Source organism: Rhinolophus hipposideros (assembly GCF_964194185.1).
Source record: "Rhinolophus hipposideros genome assembly, chromosome: 14".
NCBI classification, from domain to species: Eukaryota; Metazoa; Chordata; class Mammalia; order Chiroptera; family Rhinolophidae; genus Rhinolophus; species Rhinolophus hipposideros.
In genome coordinates, this window is record NC_138060.1 from 28,343,723 (window position 1) to 28,363,437 (window position 19,715).

The 19,715-nt window shown below is 44.7% G+C and overlaps 1 protein-coding gene across 12 annotated transcripts in view; it reads left to right on the forward strand.

Annotated features, from left to right (window-relative positions):
- Positions 1-11,956, forward strand: part of TFDP2 (transcription factor Dp-2) — a 152,646-nt gene extending 140,690 nt beyond the window's left edge. For 7 of the 12 annotated variants that reach the window (XM_081072978.1, XM_081072979.1, XM_081072989.1 and 4 more), the window contains 3 exons: positions 1,333-1,499; positions 5,190-5,295; positions 5,506-11,956. In XM_081072978.1, coding sequence (XP_080929104.1) covers positions 1,333-1,499; positions 5,190-5,295; positions 5,506-5,689 — 457 coding nt within the window. In that variant the 3' untranslated portion in view covers positions 5,690-11,956. The remainder of the gene's footprint in view (positions 1-1,332; positions 1,500-5,189; positions 5,296-5,505) is intronic. The other 5 variants (XM_081072983.1, XM_081072980.1, XM_081072984.1 and 2 more) reach the window with 1 other exon arrangement.
- Positions 11,957-19,715: the final 7,759 nt, after the last annotated feature.

Consider the following 19,715-nt stretch of genomic DNA (forward strand, 5'->3'; position numbering starts at 1 on the left):
AGATGTCTGTATAGTTATTCACACACTTGCAAATTCTTTACCAAAATCTATGTCTAAAAAAAACTAGCATACATAAAACAATTTTAGAGAATGGTTAACATATTTTCTGAGGGGAAAGAAAACCCTGTTAGAATTCTAGTTACTCTCTCTAGTTAGTCTCTCATTTTGTGGGGGATTATTAAATTCTCTTCTTTGGTCTAAAAGGAGTAGCAGGGAATCGTGGAGTCATTGGCCTAAGGGTTTTATGGACTCTTCACCCCAGGCTGGGGTCTAGTACAGTTTGCATCTTTGGGTGGTTACTGACTCATGCTCTTTCCTGGCCCCTCCCTGTGTGGAGAGAAGGAGGCTTTAAGAATCTTGTAGAAGCTTGTTATTCAAGGTAGGTCCTAAAGCCTTGTCTTTCAGTTACTTTAGTGATGCAATCTTTTCCCCTTAATTAGCCAGGAGGCTTTCCCGCTAGGAAGATTAAATTTACAAAACCATCTGCTTTTAATCTGTGTCTGAAGTCATCTCTACATTTTTTGTCTAGGTTTTTTTCTAGAAATTTGTTAATGTACTTTATTCCAGTTCATGTACTTTAAATTCTCTAAATGCGGCATTTTGCTTTAAATTGTAATTTTTGCCCTGATCTAATATCTAGTGTAAAAAGTTTTACCCTCACGTGATTTTAATAGAACATGACAGTGGAAACCCACCATTGTCCCAGAACATGTACCTGCACTCTGTCCCTGTAGATCTGAGAGCTGTGGGTGCACCAGGGCCTAGCCTGCCTAGGAGTCAGAAGGACCACTTCTTCCTACTTTCGCCGCTAAGATATTTTACTTCTTGGTCCCTCGAGACAGGGCTTGGGGATTGGTTAATTTGTGAAATAGTCTTCCACTTATTGCTCATCTAAAGTAATGCTATAGCTAACACTGGACTCATGAAAGTGAAATAAGCATCCAAAATGTTCTTTCCTCAATCCTAATAGGCCAACTCATAGCAGAATTATGTTATACTGGAAGGCTTTCTTAATGTTTTACAATTGGTGACAAATCTGTAAACAGCTTAGAAAGGTATTGAATTTAGACCAGAATTTCTACCTCCCGTTTGCAACAGCTTGATGACGGCTGAGGTTTATGGACTCCTTTTGTCGGTCACAGGCCAGTGGTTTTCGTTGGGAAAGTGCTGTCTTTGAGATGTCCTTAGCCTGAGCACAGCAGAATGACTCTTACTGCTCTTAACATAGCTGAACTTAGGCCTTCATTCTTGTGTGTAATTTATAGAGTACCAGCTGTTCAGAATTCCCCAACACCATGGAAAACCCTGTACTAATTTTGTTTCCTGATGCAGGTTTGAGTATCTTTTTAATTTTGACAACACCTTTGAGATCCATGATGACATAGAAGTGCTGAAGCGGATGGGGATGTCCTTTGGCCTGGAGTCAGGCAAATGCTCCCTGGAGGACCTGAAACTTGCTAAATCACTGGTGCCAAAGGCTTTAGAAGGTTATATCACAGGTATGTTGACTAATGCTTTCACATGTTGCCCCTGATAAATGTCAAACCCTAGCTTGTGAAAACCTTTCTTTTTTTCTCATAGAAAATTATTAGGGTGGTGCAAAAGTATTGCGGTTTTTGCAGTTGTTTTTAACCTTTTAAACCGCAGTTACTTTTGCACCAACCTAATAGTTCAGGTCCCGCGTTTGCCTGCCCTCATTTCTGTGCCCTTTCCTACTTCTTTAAATGTGACCGCTCGCTTGAATTTCTTGTGTATCATCACTTGCTTTCATTGAGAGATCCAAACACAAACATCGTAAACTGGAAACAATTTATTATTTCGTTTTGTCTACCTTGACCTTCATGTAAGTGGAATCACGGTGACATATTTGGTGATTTAATTTATTTCACGCAGCATCACTTTCTTACATTTGCCCATGTGATTTAATAGAGCCGTAATTCATACATTTTTACTGCTGTATAGAATTCTATTATGTGAATATATCACAATTTATTTATTCATTTTATTAATGTAAACCTTCAGTTTTGTTTCTCATTTCTTGATATTAAGAAAACAAACAAACAAAAAAACCCAGTGCTACCTTGAACACTGCTGTAATTATATCCTAGTGACCATTTTGTTTCTACCAAGTTACACTCTCACCTGCAAAGCGGAAGTACTCTATTTTCCCAGTCAGGTGGATGTGAAATGGTGGTGTGTTGTAAGTTTTGTAAATTGAGATTTAATTCACATACCATAAAATACACAATTTTAAAGTGTACAGTTCAGTGGATTTTAGTATATTCACAAGGTTGTGCAATCATCACCACTAATTCTAAAACATGTTTTTCATCCCAAAAAGAAATCTCATACACATCAGCAGTCATTCCCTACCCACTCGTCCCTATTCCTCCCCGCTCCTGGCAACCACTAATCGACTTTCTGTCACTGTGGAGTTGTCCATTCTGGACACTTCATGTAAATGGAATCCTACAACATGTGGCCTTTGTGACTGACTACTTTTACTTAGAATGTTTTCAAGGTTCATCTGTGCTGTGACATGTCAGTACTTCATCCCTTTTTATTGCCATTGCACGGATACACCCCATTTTGTTTAACCATTCATTTAGTTGGAGGACATTTGGATTGTTTCCACTTTTAGACTATTATAGATGATGCTACTATAACCATTCTTGTACAGGTTTTTGTGTGAACATAAGTTTACGGTTCTGTTGGGTGTATAACCAGGAGTAGAATTGCTGGGTCATTTGGTAACTAATAATTTGAGGAACTGCCAAATTATTTTCTAAAGCAGTTGTACATTTTTATAATCCTACCAGCAGTGCATGAGGGTTCCAATTTCCCAACATTTGTTATTGTCCATCTTTTTTATTATTGCCATCCTAGTGGATGTGAGGTGATATTTCACTGTGGTTTTAATTTGCATTTCCCTAATGACTAATGGTGTTGAGTATTTTTTCATGTGCTTATTGGCCATTTGTATATCTTCCTTGGAGAAATAGCTATTCAGAGCCTTTGCCCATTTTAAAATTGGGTTCTTTATCTTATTATTGAGAATTAAAAGAGTATATTTAAAAACAAAAGCACATGTTTTGCATGTTCTGTAATTCAGTTTTTTTTTCACTGATTCAGAAATCTTCTTTATGATTGTCCTAAATCCTAAGACTGTAGTAAATTCTGCACATATAATTTGGATGTATAAACAATGCTTCTCTGACTTTGCTTTTGGCAATTTCCTTCATTATAAATATTACCACCTAGAATTTCACATAGTTTTTTACAGGCATTAGTTCTAAGGTATATTAAATATAAATGAAGAAGTAGTTTTTAATTTGCTTTATGGTTTTGGCCCTTTGGTCACAACACAAATGTCTATTGATTTGAGATTTGGTTTCTACGGGATTTAGTTTTTAAATTGGCACCATCCGCTTCCTGCAAATGTGACCCCCATCTCCTTGCCCCTCAGCCAACCAGTCCCTCCACACGCCCGCTCCGTTCTCCCCACTCTTTCCCAGAGCAGGACCTGCTGTGGTATTAGCAGCCCAGTCCAGCAGGGTCTCCATAAAGGGCTTACTCAATAAATCGCCAGGACTTCATTTTAGCTTATTCTCATTATAAAAGCTCAGGGCGGTTAGGCAGGCTCTGTGGTTTTATCTCTTCATGACCTCACTGGCAGACCGGGGTACAGACTTTCTGGTTAGTTCAAAAAAAGAAACGTGTGCCTTTAGTGTGTGAAGGGACAGAGGGGCTCTTGAGGAAGATTGTGAGAACCATTGTGTAGTTCCTATTATAACGTGATAGAAACGTATGCTTGTCAAAGCCATTGTAAAAAGAAAATGTAATGTGTTATGCTCACAAACAAATAAATAGCTGTCTTCTGACAGAAAGTTTCCATATATGCTAATTCATATTCAGCATGGGATTCTGGCTTTAATTTTGTCTTGTACAGAGTTGTTATTTAATGTATTTAAAGTCTGCTATTCTTAGAATTGAAGGTCTTTTTTTCACAGCTGCCTTAGTTTGCCTGTGAAGAAAAAGGTTCACAAGGCCGTTCTAAAATCAATGTAGTCATTTAGCTTACTTTTTTTTCCAACGTAGGAAGCCTCACATGGTCAGACAGTGCCAGGACAGCAGTTTCCCATCCCCATACACTTAGTTTTATTTATTTATTTTTTTGCACAGTAATTATGAAACTTTTGATTAAATATAATAAAAGCTCATTTTGGCAAATTTACATTTTCTGAGTGTACATTCAATCTTATAATGTAACTCAAAGAATTTCTTTTTAAGAATGTATTTCTTATATATATTAGAATGTATTTAATATAATGTAACATAACATTTAATATGAATGTATTACTAATATATATATATATAAATATATATAAACTATTTTGTAAACTCACTGTTGAAAGAGGCTGTACTTATTCAGTAACGTTTAGATTTTAGATGTCCCAGTCACTGCCTTCTTTGAGCTAACATTCTAGATAAGGAGACAAGTATTAAACAAGTAAAATTAAAATAAGTTGATCAGGGTTGTGATAGGAGAAATATGATGCATGCATAGAAAATAAGATTGAAAGAATATGCCCAAAATATTTCATGCAGACGGACACAGTGGTACCTATCTCACTGTCATTAAAAACACAACTGCTTATGACCTTTTAAAATAAAGGTTAGTTTGGGTAATAAGCAAAGGATACCAGGAAAAAGAATAGCTCTTTGATGACTAATAGCACGGAATTCCCCAGGGGCACTTGAAAGAGGTGGTGCAGTGGGGGTTTTGGCCAAAATGTGTCTGTCCTGCTTACCTACGATACTTGTGATTTGACTTTCGCATTGCGCGCACCTGGGTTTGGCTGTTACACCACAGCCCAAGTGTTGTCTTGTGAGGAGGACGCAGGCGTCCAGGAGAGTGCAGCGATTACTGTACTCAGGGAGCTGCCCTCTCGAGTTCTTACTGGGAAAAAAAGAGTGAGAGTCTGTCGTTGGTTTAATTTGAATTATTTCTCGCTGTAGTCTGCCTTCTGTATCCCACCCCCCCCCCAAGTTCTTCCTAGGGCAGGAGACCCGTCTAGCTGTAATTTAGAATAGGCTTATGTTCTTACTTGTCAGCTTTCCTCACACGGTAACAACGGCAGCCACAGAACTTAGCGCCTGCATCTTCTGCTTTTGTTTTTTTCCTGTAGATATCTCCACAGGACCTTCTTGGTTAAATCAGGGACTACTTTTGAACTCTACCCAATCAGTTTCAAATTTAGACCTGACCACTGGTGCCACCTTGTCCCAATCAAGGTACGTATTTTTTCAGGGTTAGAAAGGCAAGCCACGGAGCCCTGGCCCTCCCTGGAGGGGAGAGCCAGCATGTCACTGCCGGCACAGGTCCTGAGCAGACTTTGGCAGAGCTCGCCGGTGGCACCTCCTTTCCCATGTTTTTACTCCTGTTTTACAAAGCTTAAAACATATGCCACTCAATGAGCCTGTGTGTTTTTAATTGTTTGCTAGTGTAAACCAGGGGTTATGCCTGGATGCTGAAGTGGCCTTAGCAACTGGGCAGTTCCTTGCCCCAAACAGTCACCAGTCCAGCAGTGCGGCCTCTCACTGCTCCGAGTCCCGAGGCGAGACCCCCTGTTCGTTCAACGACGAAGACGAGGAAGAGGATGAGGAGGACTCCTCCTCCCCAGAATAAAGACAGGAGAAAACCCACATTTTCGTATTTGATGCTCCTGTGTGTCTGTACTGTGAGCTCTTGTTTCTGAAATGATTGCTTCAGCCCTTGCCTCTGCGTGTTCAATGAAAACTAGGGAAACACAGTAAACAAATTCCAGGAAAGCCGATATGAGTGAGAGGAAAACTAACGTAGCGTGAATGAAAACTGAACAGCAGAGCAGTAGGTCACATCTCAAACAGTGTGTGCTTTCCGAGGTGATAGAGAGGGGGTAGTCCCAGACAATTGGCAGCATGAATGAACCTCATTTATTTTCCGTGAGGTGGGTGAGATCTTTGTGTCCCCCACCCTCACGTGACCCTCCTTAGAATTAAGACTGCTCCAGTGAACAGCCCTTGCTGCTCATGTTTCTCGTGTTTCTCTCCTGTGCCCAGGCTGCCTTTTACAGGCACACATGAACCTGAAGAGTTCCCAGGGCGGGGGTGAGTTGTACAGCGAGGGGTGTACATGGCAGCCCTTGTGGCCTCTGGAGCACAGACTGAACTGCTGAACTACTCGAAAATCTAGTTGAGGTGCTTTACGCATCAGCTGCCTTAGATGGCTTCTAGAAAGGAGCGAGCGCGAATTCTTAAGTACTTAAGTGACATGTAGAATAATTTATAGTAAAACTGAAATGAGCATTACTAGCCACCGCGTTGGTGGGTAGTTGTTTAGGGCTACTTCTGGAAGCCAACGTAGAATAGCATTTCCACGTGCATTAACGACCTTGCCAGCACTGCCTTCGCCAGCATTCTAACTCTGGAGTTTTACAGAGGAAATCCTGTCTATAGTTTTAATCAAAGCTATGCGTTTCATACAGCGTTTTCATTTAAAACAAAGAAACAAATTCCTGTGACCGAATTGCTTGCGTACAGTTCCTTGCAGTAATTGTATGATTTCATCCCAGTGATTTCACCCAGTTGATGAAAATGAACTTAATGTCATTACTGTCAAAAGATAAGTCTGTTTCCAGAATATGAGCAGCAATGTTTTCCTGTACATGTCACCTTTTGTACATTTTCATGAATCAGAATGACCTTATTGGGTTTATTCCTGGGTAAATTGCATTTCGAACAAACCTGATGTAGCATTTCACAGAAACAACTGAAAAAAATGTTGACCTCTCCCGTGGTCGGACTACTGTAGTGCACTCCCCAGGGTGTTGTTTCATAACCGGAGATGCTGCCAGGAATGCTGCATTGTGCTCAGTCACTGCTCTCTGAATAGAGGAGTGTGGAGACACTGCCACCGCAGCCAGGCCTAATGTCACATTAAGGCCTTGAAAGAGGAGCAGGTAATAATGGGAAATTAACTCTAAATCTTTGTGTTGAATCGTTTGGGTTTGGCCTTGGAGTATGCATCTAGCACCTTTGGGCCCAGCACTGAGCTCTGCCCAAATCCATCCTTTCCTGAATCCCACGGGGCAGACGTAGGTGCGCCTCGGGATGCCTTTTTATAGCTGTGCCACTGTGCTCACAGTGGGCCGGAGGTGAAAGGCCTGGCTGCCCTGAAATTCTGATCAGGCCATAAAAACGGATACACAGAAACTTACAACTTTAAGTTCCTTTGAGACAAAACTCATTCTGTCAGAAATAAGCTCTAGTGCAGGCTCAGAGTGTTGAAGGGGTAAGAGAGCTTGAGAGGCAGTTTTTAGAGCATGCCTCTCAGCCCAAGCTCCGGGGCACACGTCTTAGGCTGGGCAGATGGAAGGAGCTGGAAAGAGCAGAGGTCACTGCAGGTCCCCGTCGGCCTCCAGGAGACATTTCTGACCGGGAGCTTGTCACCTGGGGTAAAACCGGGCTTCCTTCCAAACTGCCCTTTAAGAGGCTGCCTCCTTCACTAACACACATGTCTCTCGGTACTTAAATGGGCCCCGCAGGGACCTGGAGAGGTCAAGGGCCACAGCTAGCCTTTTAGTCTTCACAGTATTGTGCTATAGGTCCCTACACGTGGACATCTACCTTCATGACAGGTACATAGTCATAAGTCCTCCACTAGAAAGCAAAAGCTTTGATAGAGTTCTCGGGAAACCGCTCCCTTCCCACCTGTCCCCTCCCCTTCTCTTTTTCTCTGCTGCTTTAGTGCTTTAAATTGATAAAATATGGGTTTAAAAGAAAAAGCAACCAAAGACTCATCATTATGGGTGCCCCGTCATCGGCCATCCCAGCCTTGGTGTGTGGTGTGTGACTGGAAATGGCCTCTGATCCTCAGTATTGTTTGGGGGCGACTGTGGCCACCAGTACACGTCGCTGGTGTGTAGTCTCACCTGAGCAGAAAAGTAGGTTGGGGCGTTTAGAAAGATAAGTTCTGTTATTCTCGTGTACCTTCCCTAAACAGATTTATCCGGATCTAAGTTCAGCACTCAGTCACAATTTCATACAGCAATCAAAGTGGAGAAGGGTTAGGAAATTGTGGCCACAGCATCCAGACTTCCTCACAGGTGTAGCACTTGGGGGGACTTGCGTGCATGCGTGTGCACACATGGACACTCCTCCGGAGGGCGCTGGTCACACTGCTGCCTGGGGAAGTCGAGAGGCCTTCCCCCCATCTAGTGCCAGGTTAGCTGTTACCCTTTCAGGTGCGTAGTATTACTCGTCAGAAAACCCTTGCTCCATTTAGCACTTGCGTCCGCAGCACCGGCCTGCCACATCGGGCCCTTCTGTGGCAGGGCGGCGCTGCCGGGGTTCACAGCAGTGCTACGCGCCAGGCACCTGCCCGGGCTTCCCTTCACCCTTCCCCTCTGTGAATCTCTCATCCACTTAGTCTTCTCGTGTGATGACAATGTGATGAAAGCAGTTTCAGTAAGTGTTGGTGTAAACTGTGCCTTATGCTCATGCAGGACCTTGGGGCGGGAGCAGGAAAAGAGGTGCTGACAGTGGTTCCTCACCTCTCGGGATGCCCACTGCCCCTGGAAAACTTGACAAATGATGACCACGTGTTGTGTTTCCTTCAAGTTAATTCCGTACAGAAATGGGGAGAAAACTTGATGTAGTCTCTGCCATTTTTACCAGGATGAAAGACGGTAACTCCCCTCATTAGCAAAATTTACAGTGGTAAGCACACTCTGCCATACTTGAAAAATAACGCCAGGGTCAGTCCTCAAACACAGATCAGCCCCTATCGGGTAATTCCAACGGAGGTACTCACCAGGAGGGGCTTGCTTTAGCCCTACACACATCTGTAAGTCGGCCGGTTTCTATACCAGTTCTTTTCTGGCTCCTTGGGTCGTAGAGACAGCAAAGTTGCTCCGAGTGTAGCTGAAACATAAGCCCCTGGGACAGTCATGCACCGTGGGAGTGGGTGTTTGTGGGAGCAGGTTTAGCAAAGAAAGGGAACTGCCTCAGCTGTTTCTACCACAACCACACTGTCTAGCTTAGCAGTCATTCACTTCTGGGCCCTTTAAATACCTATCTAGCTCCTTCCCCATAAACGCTTAAGAGCAGTGCCCCTACCCAACAACTCTGTGATGGACCCTAAGACTGTATGGCCTTAGAAGTTAAGGTGGGGCTCGGACAGTGAATGTAAAGGTTTAATCCTTCAGTAAGTTTTGAGTGAATACAGAACATAAAACATTCAGGTTGGTTAGTGCTACAGAGAAAATGACAGGGTGATGGGACAGTGGACAAAAGGCTCTTTTGGCTGGGGGTGGCCAGGAAATGCCTCCTGTGAAAGTTATAAATGGGTGCCGACTCCGAGGATTGAAAGACATCTCATACCTTCTTACCATGACACTTTCAATCTTCTCAGTTCCAAAGGCCACAATGTTCCAGTTTTAAGCATACATTTTGGAGTCTCAAGGAATTCTTAGGATTTAAAAGAAAACCAAACTTAGCTACCAGCAGTATCCATAAACCAAGAGAGCATTCTAACCCATGTAGTTCTCATTATTAGCTTCGTTATCTTCCAATTGAACCACACAGTAGACAAATAATCACTTTTGTAGGTGTTTTAGTTTTGCAAGCTATTGGATACATAAAGATCTTTTTGTATTGGACACACAGAAGGTCATCTTTTCTGCATATGGACTGTCTTTAATGGAGCAAAAGACTACAAATGAACCATTTTCCCAATAAGTTCCCCATTTTCATGCACCCAAAGCATGGTTCCCAAACAGTGATGATCATATGTATGTATCGAAGACCCACTGTGTGCCAGGGGCCGGCACCATGCAGTTTGCAGGGTCCTCAGAAATGTGCCTCCTTGCCCCCCCCCATTCACAGTCAATATACAGTGTTCAGTTACTTTGTTTAACTTCCACTCAAGCCAAACTCTATTCTTCCAAAGGAAAAAGTCTGATGTTTTTTTAAGATTTTACCTTTTTAAAAAAATCAAGCTAAATATCCACATAAATTGCAACATTCCTCAGGAATTAGTCCCTTTACATAACCAAAATATTGCTGAAAAGTTATGCTTAGATAACCTTTGGGGGCCAGTTTGACCACATACCTCTGCCCTCACACTATACTAAGGAAGAAAAAGTGGGGCACACAATTCAGACCTTCCAGTTATGCCTTGAGAGTCCCTGACAAGTGCAGGAACACACTTGGTAGCAGACGTCCATCCGTTCACCATGGTGTTGAGAGAGAAGACTCGTTTATTACATGTATTCTGTGTAGCTGTTCTCAGGCGAGGTAATCGCTTGTCTCATTCTTCTATGGCCTTTGCTTCGCAGAAAGGCCTACAGACCAGTGATGTCTTGACCCCTTGCTATTCAGTGGTCAGACTTTGGTCCTCCCTGCTTATAACCAATGTAGCTGAAACAGCAGGACTCACCCCTTCTCCACCCAGCTCATTAAGACATGAAGCAGGCCAAGTGCTTGACTACCTAACAGTCTGTACCACAACCCAGAGTTTCTTCCTCCCGGGAGGACCACGTTCCCTCCTGAAAACCACACCCTCACCACAACCCCTCCAGACAGCTTTGGGCTTAGCAGTCTGGGTTTAGCACCAAGTGCTAAACAGCCAAGGAGCAGAAGTGTGAGTCCCAGCGTGAGGCTGGTGTCAGCTTTGGGCCTCTGTCAACTCAGAAGACCCCAGGTTTAGACAGTCACATCTGGAAAGAAACCCTCCATGGACAACGACTGGCATTACACTGGTCATTGGTGGGGGGGGGCTTGAGAGGTTAAGTTACCAACTGACCTTTCTGTCCATGTCTGTCTCATCAAGGAAACTTCCCCAGATCACATTGGTTTTAAAACCCATCACTTCAAGCTCACCATTTTGTCACTTACCAGTGCGTCATCTTCACATGCCAGGCACCATCTACTAAGACGAGGTCTGGTTTTGCTTGTTCACGACGGGAGTCAAAAGATTTTTTTTTTATACTAAAAAGTCTCTGAGAACCCAGTTACTTTTCTGCTAAGAGACTCCTGAGCAGTCGCAGTTCTGTTTTTCCCATTAATACGATGACAGGGTCAACCTTCCAGTGTCCTGGAAAATGGAATTACCAGCTAGCCAACTGCACGGGCTGCTCAGGGGGCCTGTCTCTGAGGAGCACAGTGCAATACTGTGAGTTCCTGGAGGTATTTTGTTTACCACCACCACACTTGACTTTTAGATGGAAAACAAAAAAACAAAGCTGTGAGCCCAAATCACCTTGTTTGTTCACCTTTTCATTTGGAGATGCTTTGATCATGTGCTATTAGGTTTTATTTCCAGAAAATATAGTTCTGCTTTTTTCTGCATGAAGGAAACATCATGGTGCCACATGCTTTAAGCAGCATAAACAAGACAATTAAGGGGAAAATGCAAATACCACATCTGACTTGCCTAATGTAGACTTTATTAGATTGAAGTACCTAACCTAACGTGATGTATTATTTTGTAGTATCTCAAACTTTGTAAATAAATACCATTATTTTTATATGGAAATTTTATAGAAGAGCTATTTCTGTATACTTAATTATTCCTAGATTTTCTGAAATTGCTTCCAGTAGATAACAGACAAATCCCAAGCAGTGTTCCTGTAAGGATGGTTCAAGACCCACCTGCAGCAGAATGATGGGGATTGGTTAAAATTCTGCATCCCTAGGTCCTACCCCAGATATTCAGCTCTGGGACTGGGGTCAGGGAAGCTGTATTTTTAATAAACTTGGAGTGATGTTTTTGTCCATTAAAGTGTGAATATCTTTATCCATCTTATAAGATTAAAAGAAGGAAAGAAAGAAAAAGCATCTGAAATGAATATCAGTTGTGCTTGAGAAAAAAATGTATCAGACTATTGTATGATTTGAATGAGATGTACTATAGAAAAAAATAAATAATTTAAAATAATGTAGGTCTCATTATTAGCTGGTGACGAGGGAGTTAGTGGATATTGTGGTTCACAGCCTGTCCCTCCCCATCCTTCAGGACTGAGAGGCTCCTCCCACAGCTGAGTCCCTTCCCTAGGAATTGCCCTCAAGGAAGCTGCCTCACCTGAGCTTACATCTACATGCAGCCAGTGAGGGGGTACAAAGCCCAGCCTTCTTGCCGCAATTTGGGGTCTCTGAAGGGCCACCCCCACCTCAGAGTTCCTCATGAAATTGGCCAGTTCCTCTGGCAACTGCATCAAGATTCAACTTCTCCCTTTGCCGCGTCCTGCTTCCCTCACTATTTTCCAGGTGTGTTTTGAGGCGCACTCTCCAATACATGGACACCACCTGTCCCACCTATGATGAAAGTCAGACATTTAAAAGGCTTTCAACACTTATTCATCAAAATACATGCACCCCTATGTTTATTGCAGCATTATTCACAATAGCCCAGACATGTAAAGAAAGAAAAAGCATCTGAAATGAGCATCCTTTGACAGATAATTGGGTAAAGGTGATGTGCATACATGCAATGGAATACTACTCGGCCAGAAACAAGTCACTGCCATTTGCAAGAACATGGATGGATCTTGAGAGCACTATGTTAAGTGAAATAAGTCAGATGGAAAAGATCAAGAATCATGATTTCACTTATATGAGGGATATAAAACAGCAAAAATGAACAAACAAACAAAAAAACCTTCATAGATAAAAATCACGAAATGGTGGTTACCAGAAGGGCAAAAGGGTGGAGGGGGGACAAAGAGGGTGAAGTGGGTCAACTACAAGGTGATGGAAGGAGACTAGACTTTGGGGGGTTAGCACACAATAAGAGTATACAGATGTATTATGTTGTGCATCAGAAATGTATACAATGTTACTAACCAATTGACTTCAATAAATTTAAAAATTGGAGGTAAAAAGGTTTTCTAAGTTAGAGACCTAAGATAAAGAGTAATGTTCTTACAATCCCAGAAATGATTGACCTGAATACAATTTTTAAGGAAGATGCTTATCCTCCCTTTACACCAAACGAGCATCAAAGAGAAGAACTACAGGGATGAGTTCAGAATGCCATGCTTTCTGGCCGCCAGCAGAATTTCACCTGGCCTCAGGGACCACAGTGTCCCTCAACACCTGTTCAAGCAACCTCCTCCTGCCCCGGGGAGAGGCAGGAACCCTAATGGTGCTGTTTCCTGTGTTCCAACAAGCTGAGCAGGGTACGTAGTGGGTATATGGGCAGTCAGAAGTTACAGAAGGGTGTGGGCAATTTGGGGGTCGTAGAATGGGGTCAGGTCTTGAAGAGACACTAGAAAATGGTTAAGGAAGCACTCACTTGAATGTTAATGTCCAGTAAGGAAGGCGTGGTGGTGGTGGTGGTGGTGGTGGTGGTGGTGGTGGTGGTGGTGTGGAATGCCCGGTGTGGAAGTGGGGAGCCAGTGCCCACTCGCTTTTCCCAGGCATTTCCTAGAGTGAGGAGCCCCAGCTGGTATCACGTCTGCTCCTTCTCTGCTATAGTGCCATTTTAGTGCCATTTGGTTAATATATCCAAGGACCCAGAGGGATAACTGGATCATTTGGTCATAAGAAAGTGCTTTTGCTCTCGGACCATGTGGGAGATGTGAAGGACAGTTGGAGTGTCGTTGGTCGCCTTCAGTACAGCCACTGGACACACTGCTGGCCAGGGAAGATGTCTGTAGAGCCCAAGGTGTTGTTTACTTCAATACCAAGATTTGTGAGCGGGGCTCGGCTGAGGTGACAAAGCATCAGAGAGAGGACAGCCTCAACCAAGAGAGTCTTGTCCAGGAGACAGAACCCAGTTGATAAGCTAACGTTCAGTTCCTACTCCCAGAAGCTATTCTTTACCCACTCCTTCTGACCGATGAACTTTTGTAGATTCCATACTTTTTCCATTTTGGTGTCTTCATTGGAGCACTGGCTCCTCTTAACTGCTGCTTACACCCGAAGACACCTCCAGCCTTCCCAGCGTTTTCACCTGTGGGGAAGGCATCCCCTGCTAGTCTCACTGTGGACCACTGCCACATGCCTGGCAGCAGCCTGATCACTGCCAGCTCCACCTTCTTCCGGAGAGGCCTTTCCAGCTTCTTGCTGAAACTTGCTTTTAGGAAAACTCAAGAGTATAAAGTGTGCTGTGGTAAGGGCCAGCGTGTATCAGGATGGACGAAACCAATCCCATTTGATGCAAAGCAGAATTTGTCATAACCACTTTCTTACTTTCATGCAAATCACTTTCTCACATGTTTTGCCACTGGGGCACAGTGACTGTCACCCAAACACTTCCTTCTTGCTTAACTTCTTCCTACCTTGCTCAAGGGCTCTGAAGAACTTTGGCATCAACGATACAAAGCTCAGGAGACTTGTTTGTTTTTTTTCCTTCATGCCCTAGCACTTGGCCATGGCCCCCAAAAGTCAGAACTCAACTAGAATTCATGACAAGAATGTGCACTAAAGTCTGAAAATGACTGTCATGCAGAGACTTAGCTCCCGCTCCCCACATAACACAGGACATGGTGAAGCCAAAAAGGAACGACAACGGAGCCATGGATAGGCGGTTCACACCACTATATTCTCACTGGCGGCTGGGTTGGAGGCACAGGAAGTAGGATCCACACGATCCTCAACCCACCGTCTGTTTCTCTCCCTGCCCACCTCACTTGCTAGCTGCAATCCGCACTTACTAGTTCAGCCCCCATTCGCTGCTAGCGTAGCCACGGCAGTTGTTTAGTGGCTAGTCGCTCACTGGTTACAGCTGACGGCCAACTAGCCACAGCTGATGGCCATCTAATCACAGTTGATGGCCATTTACTACCCGAGTGAGCATCTTTCCACATGAGGGCGAGAGCCTGGAAACTGCACTCCTGGCTCTGTCCCCACAATGACAGTCATGAAGTGTACCATTTCCACAGGAATTATTTTCGGGTCCAGCTAATAAATAAATAGGTTTATTCTTAAATCTCCAGTGAACATGGGTTTATACTGGACATTGAATCTGAATACAATGAAAAGTGCTTTTACAGGATGTGTTTTTAAAGCATCTACATATTGTCGGTAGAGACAAGGCCTTTTTGCCAGGAGAGCAGCGGTGGGCTATTTGGTATGAGGAGCTCCAGCCCATCTGAAGATCATCTGAAAATGGACACTTTCCTCAGGTTTTATCAAAATTCAATTAACAGTCAAAGATAGGAACAAATATGACTTTTTTTTTTTTTCAGTAAGTATTTTTGGATTTTTTTTTTTTTTTTTTGAGAACAAAAACCAACTTGAGCCCAGCGGACCTTCTTAGAAGTTGGATAAAGGCACGGAAAAAGACAGACCATCGAACCACATTGCATATTGGGCGATTAGTTAGTATCCCTCCCATTCTCCTCCCCCCCCCTCAGACAGGCAAGCCTGGGCTGAGCATGAGGGGATAGGCTGCTTCACTACAGCATTGACTCAGACCCTGGCAGCAGGGCGGAGGTGACAGGCAGCTTCGACGTCCCAGGGCTTTCGTCCCCACTTGGATTCCTGGAGACATACCGCTAGAGGAGGAGTCTGTGTACAGAAACAGCCCTTGTCATGGACAACACCTGCTCCAGGGGCAGTTTCTCAAAGAACATTTCTACAATGAGTAGGTGAAGAATCAATATTGCAACGACAGCTGTTATCTCCCTGTTGGGCCTGCGGCGTGAAGCTTGTCTATACATTGGTTATGCAGATGAAAAGACAGGCCTGGCCAAAGAAATCAGCTTGCTGAGGAAACAGTTCCTCCCTATCTCCTCCCCACCCGAGTCCCTTCAGGAAAGTTTCTCAGAGCCTGGAGGGCAAAAGCATGAGCAAATTGCAGGGTTGGGGTTTGGTCCTGGAGGCAGGTGCCTGCTGAGGCAGGCTGGGACCTCTCCCAGTTATCCTGACAAAGGACAGACACAGAAGCAGATGGGAGAAAAAGCTGGGCAGGAATACCAGGGGCAGAGCAAGCCCAGAAATGAGATTGCAACACCCAGGTGGCATCAGCCTTGCGAGCCACAGAGGTGCTGGAGGGTGATGGGCCATCAGTGAGAGCAGCTGTCTTCCTCCAGGTGCTGGCAGAGGGGACAAAACTCCAGCATCAGCTGCAGCAGCCCGCAAAAAGAAGCATAACCTCCTTTATGGTGGTGGTGGTGTATTTAGGTTTTTGTTTGGAAGACTCAACATATATCAATTGCTGCACTAGGAGTCTCTGACTCAGTTACAGTCCTGCTTATACATTAATTTCTCATTTGATGACCTTGGACGAGCTGCCATTTGAGAAATTATAGTTGTACACACACATGCACACACACACACTCCAAATCGCATAAAATAATTCCTATGCATAATCCTATACCAAATCCCAATTTTTCTGTAGGATTTTGTCATGCTCAATAAGCAGTATTAGAACACACTCTGTAGTTAACAGCCTGTTAAGCTTCTTGACAAATGTTTAAGTGAAGAGAGACATCACCCTCAGTGGGGAAAGGGAGGGAGGGAGTGTATTATGCACTCCTTTTCCTGTCTTCCTCCCTCCTAGGGGATACTGCATGTGAGTGTGCGCACATGGGCACGCAGACATTGTGGGAGGTTGGGGATGTTTGAAGGGCCTCTGTGGCCAGAACGCTTGCTGGGAAGAGGAGGGAGGAATGGTAACCACAGCTCGTAGGCTCAGGCATCATAAGCCGGCACCCACCCCACTCAGGAATTCTCAAGCTTAATTGTCAGTATGAGGGAAAATCTTTATTGGAAATCAGAAATTCTCTGAAAATAACCCACAATCAAAAACTTGTTTGTGGGGGTGGCTGGATGGCTCAGTTGCTTAGAGCGCAAGCTCTGAACTACAGGGTTGCCAGTTCGATTCCCACATGGGCCAGTGAGCTGCTCCCTCCACAACTAGATTGAAGTCAACGAGCTGCAACTGAGCTTCGGAGGGGCGGCCTGATGGCTCAGGTGGTTAGAGCCTGAGCTCTTAACAAGGTTGCCGGTTCAATTTCCGCATGGGATGGTGGGCTGTGCCCCCTGCAACTAAAGATTGAAAACAGCAACTGATGGGCGGATGGGTGGCTCAGTTGGTTAGAGCATGAGCTCTGGGCAACAGGGCTGCTGGTTCGATGCCCAGATGGGCCAGTGAGCTGCGCCCTTTGCAACTAGAATGAAGTCAATGAGCTGCTGCTGAGCTCCCTGGTGGCCAGATGGCTCAGTTGGTTGGAGTGCAGGCTGTCAACCAGAAGGCTGCTGGTTCGACTCCCGCAAGGGATGGTGAATGTGGGGACAGAGCCAGGAGTGCAGTTTCCAGGCTCTTGCCCTCATGTGGAAAGGTGCTGGCTCAGGTAGTAAATGGCCATCAACTGTGATCGGATGGCCATCAGCTGTGGCTAGTTGGCCGTCAGCTGTAACCAGTGAGCCATTGGCCACTCATATAACTGCTGTGGCTACGCTAGCAAAAAATGGGGTCTAGGGCCGGCCCGGTGGCTCAGGCGGTTAGAGCTCCGTGCTCCTAACTCCAAAGGCTGCCGGTTCGATTCCCACATGGGCCAGTGGGCTCTCAACCACAAAGTTGCCAGTTTAGTTCAATTCCTTGGGGGCAGAGCCCGACCTGGAGCTGAGCTGCGCCCTCCACAACTACGATTGAGAGGACAACAATTTGTCTTGGAAAAAAGTCCTGGAAGTACACACTGTTCCCCAATAAAGTCCTGTTCCCCTTTCCCCAATAAAATCTTAAAAAAAAAAAAAAGAGGGGGTCTAGCAAAAAGATGGTGACTGGCAAGCGCAGATTGCAGTTAGGATGGTGGGTTGCAGTTAGGACGATGGGACAGTGTGGCTCCTGCTTCCTGTGTCTCCAACCCAGCAGCCAGCGAGAGTATAGTGGTCTGACTCCCCTATCTATGGCTCCATGGGTATTCCTTTTTGGCCTCACCATGTCCTGCGTTCTTATGTGGGGAGCGGGACCAGAGACCCCGCGTGACACCCTGCATGACAGTGAGCTGCACCCCCTGCAACTAACAACGGCAACTGGACCTGGAGCTGAGCTGCGCCCTCCACAACTAAGACTGAAAGGACAACAACTTGACTTGGATGGAGCTGATGAGTCCTGGGAAAAACACACCACTGTTCCCCAATAAAAAAAGTCCTGGAAATATACACTGTTCCCCAATACAGTCCTGTTCCCTTTCCCCAATAAAAAAAAACATTTAAAAAAAAATGGCAACTGAACTTGGAGCTGAGCTGCGCCCTCCACAACTAGATTGAAGGACAGCGACTTGGAGCTGATGGGCCCTGGAGAAACACACTGTTCCCAAATAAATAAATGAATGAATGAATGAATGAATGAATGAATAAATAACTTGCTTGTTATGCATGGAGTCTCATCTTTGTAAAATCAAGGCCTAGTACAGTAGCTGATGTATAATACTAGGTTCAGTCTTTTTTTTCTTGCTCACATTCTTTTTGTTGTTGTTTAGGTTCAGTCTTTATTGAGTGGATAAATAAATGAATAAGTGAATTCTACACTCTTTCACAGTATGCTGACCTTTTGGTTAGTTTTGAATAACCACAGTGCTCTCATCTGGATGATCTGACAAAAGCCTGGGTAAGTCTGAAAAACTGGCTTTTACTACCTCATGTTCTTGTTTCTGCTGGACTGAGTCAAGAGGACAAGATGGAGAAAAAAAGTGAAAAGTTACAAAGGTGTGGCATTTGCCTGGCTTCAGAAGTTAAATGGGTGGTAGTAGAAAATAAACTGATCCAAGCAGAAAAAACCTGACTCTTAGGAAGAGGGAGAGGGCACCAGACTTCAGTCAGTCACCCCCCTCTGGGCCCTTGTCCAACAACCAACCGACTGCTTTTCCAACCAGCCCAGGCCCCTGCAGACTGTACCCTTTCTCTCCCCACCCAGGAAGGTTAGTGGTTTATTTTCGATAAGCGGAAGAGACTGTGGTAATTGGAGGGCACATACCATCGATAAGTCCCAAGCCAATATGGTCTGTTTCAAATATGGGAACAGCTGTTTCATTCCCCCCGCCCCCCCAGTCAGTACCAGGTAGTTCTGTCTGCCCGGTGCGGCCGTGAACATGCTCGTTCTAACTGGCAGCTGCTGGGTTTTTGCATTCTCAAGTGTGAGCAGCTGTTAACAAGAAAACACTTGCCCAGAGAAGCCAGTGAACATGGGAGGGAAAAGAGCTTCTTATATAGTCAAAAACAGATGACTAACAACTACACCAAGAAGTCCGTAATACTTGCAGCTGTTTACCACGTGAGTTTATCTATAATGGCTCCTCAGAAGAAGTTCAAGCAGTAGAGAAGGCAAGTGACTATATGCCAAGGTCAGGAGGAGACCAAATCACTTGCAGAGAGGATCTCGACTCTGGAGTTCGGCCAGGGCTGTCCCCACCCAATCTTTGTATCCAGGGAGGGAAATGCCTTAAATGCCAGAGAGACCAACAGGAGGCATCAGGCCACTGCCCCAGCTTGCGTTCTGAGGCGCTTGTGAAACATTCACACACACACCCCCCCCCCCCCCCGCAGCCCCCGTCCTTAAGTTCAACGTCACGTTTGAGATCCCTGGTTTAAAAGGTGAATCGAGACCAGGGACAGTCACTCAGAAGCCCATTTCAAAAGGGCTTCTGGGCCAAGCACAGTCTGTTTTCCTTCTACCTTTTACATCCATAGCTACGTGTTTCCCTGAAAATAAGACCTAGCCGGAC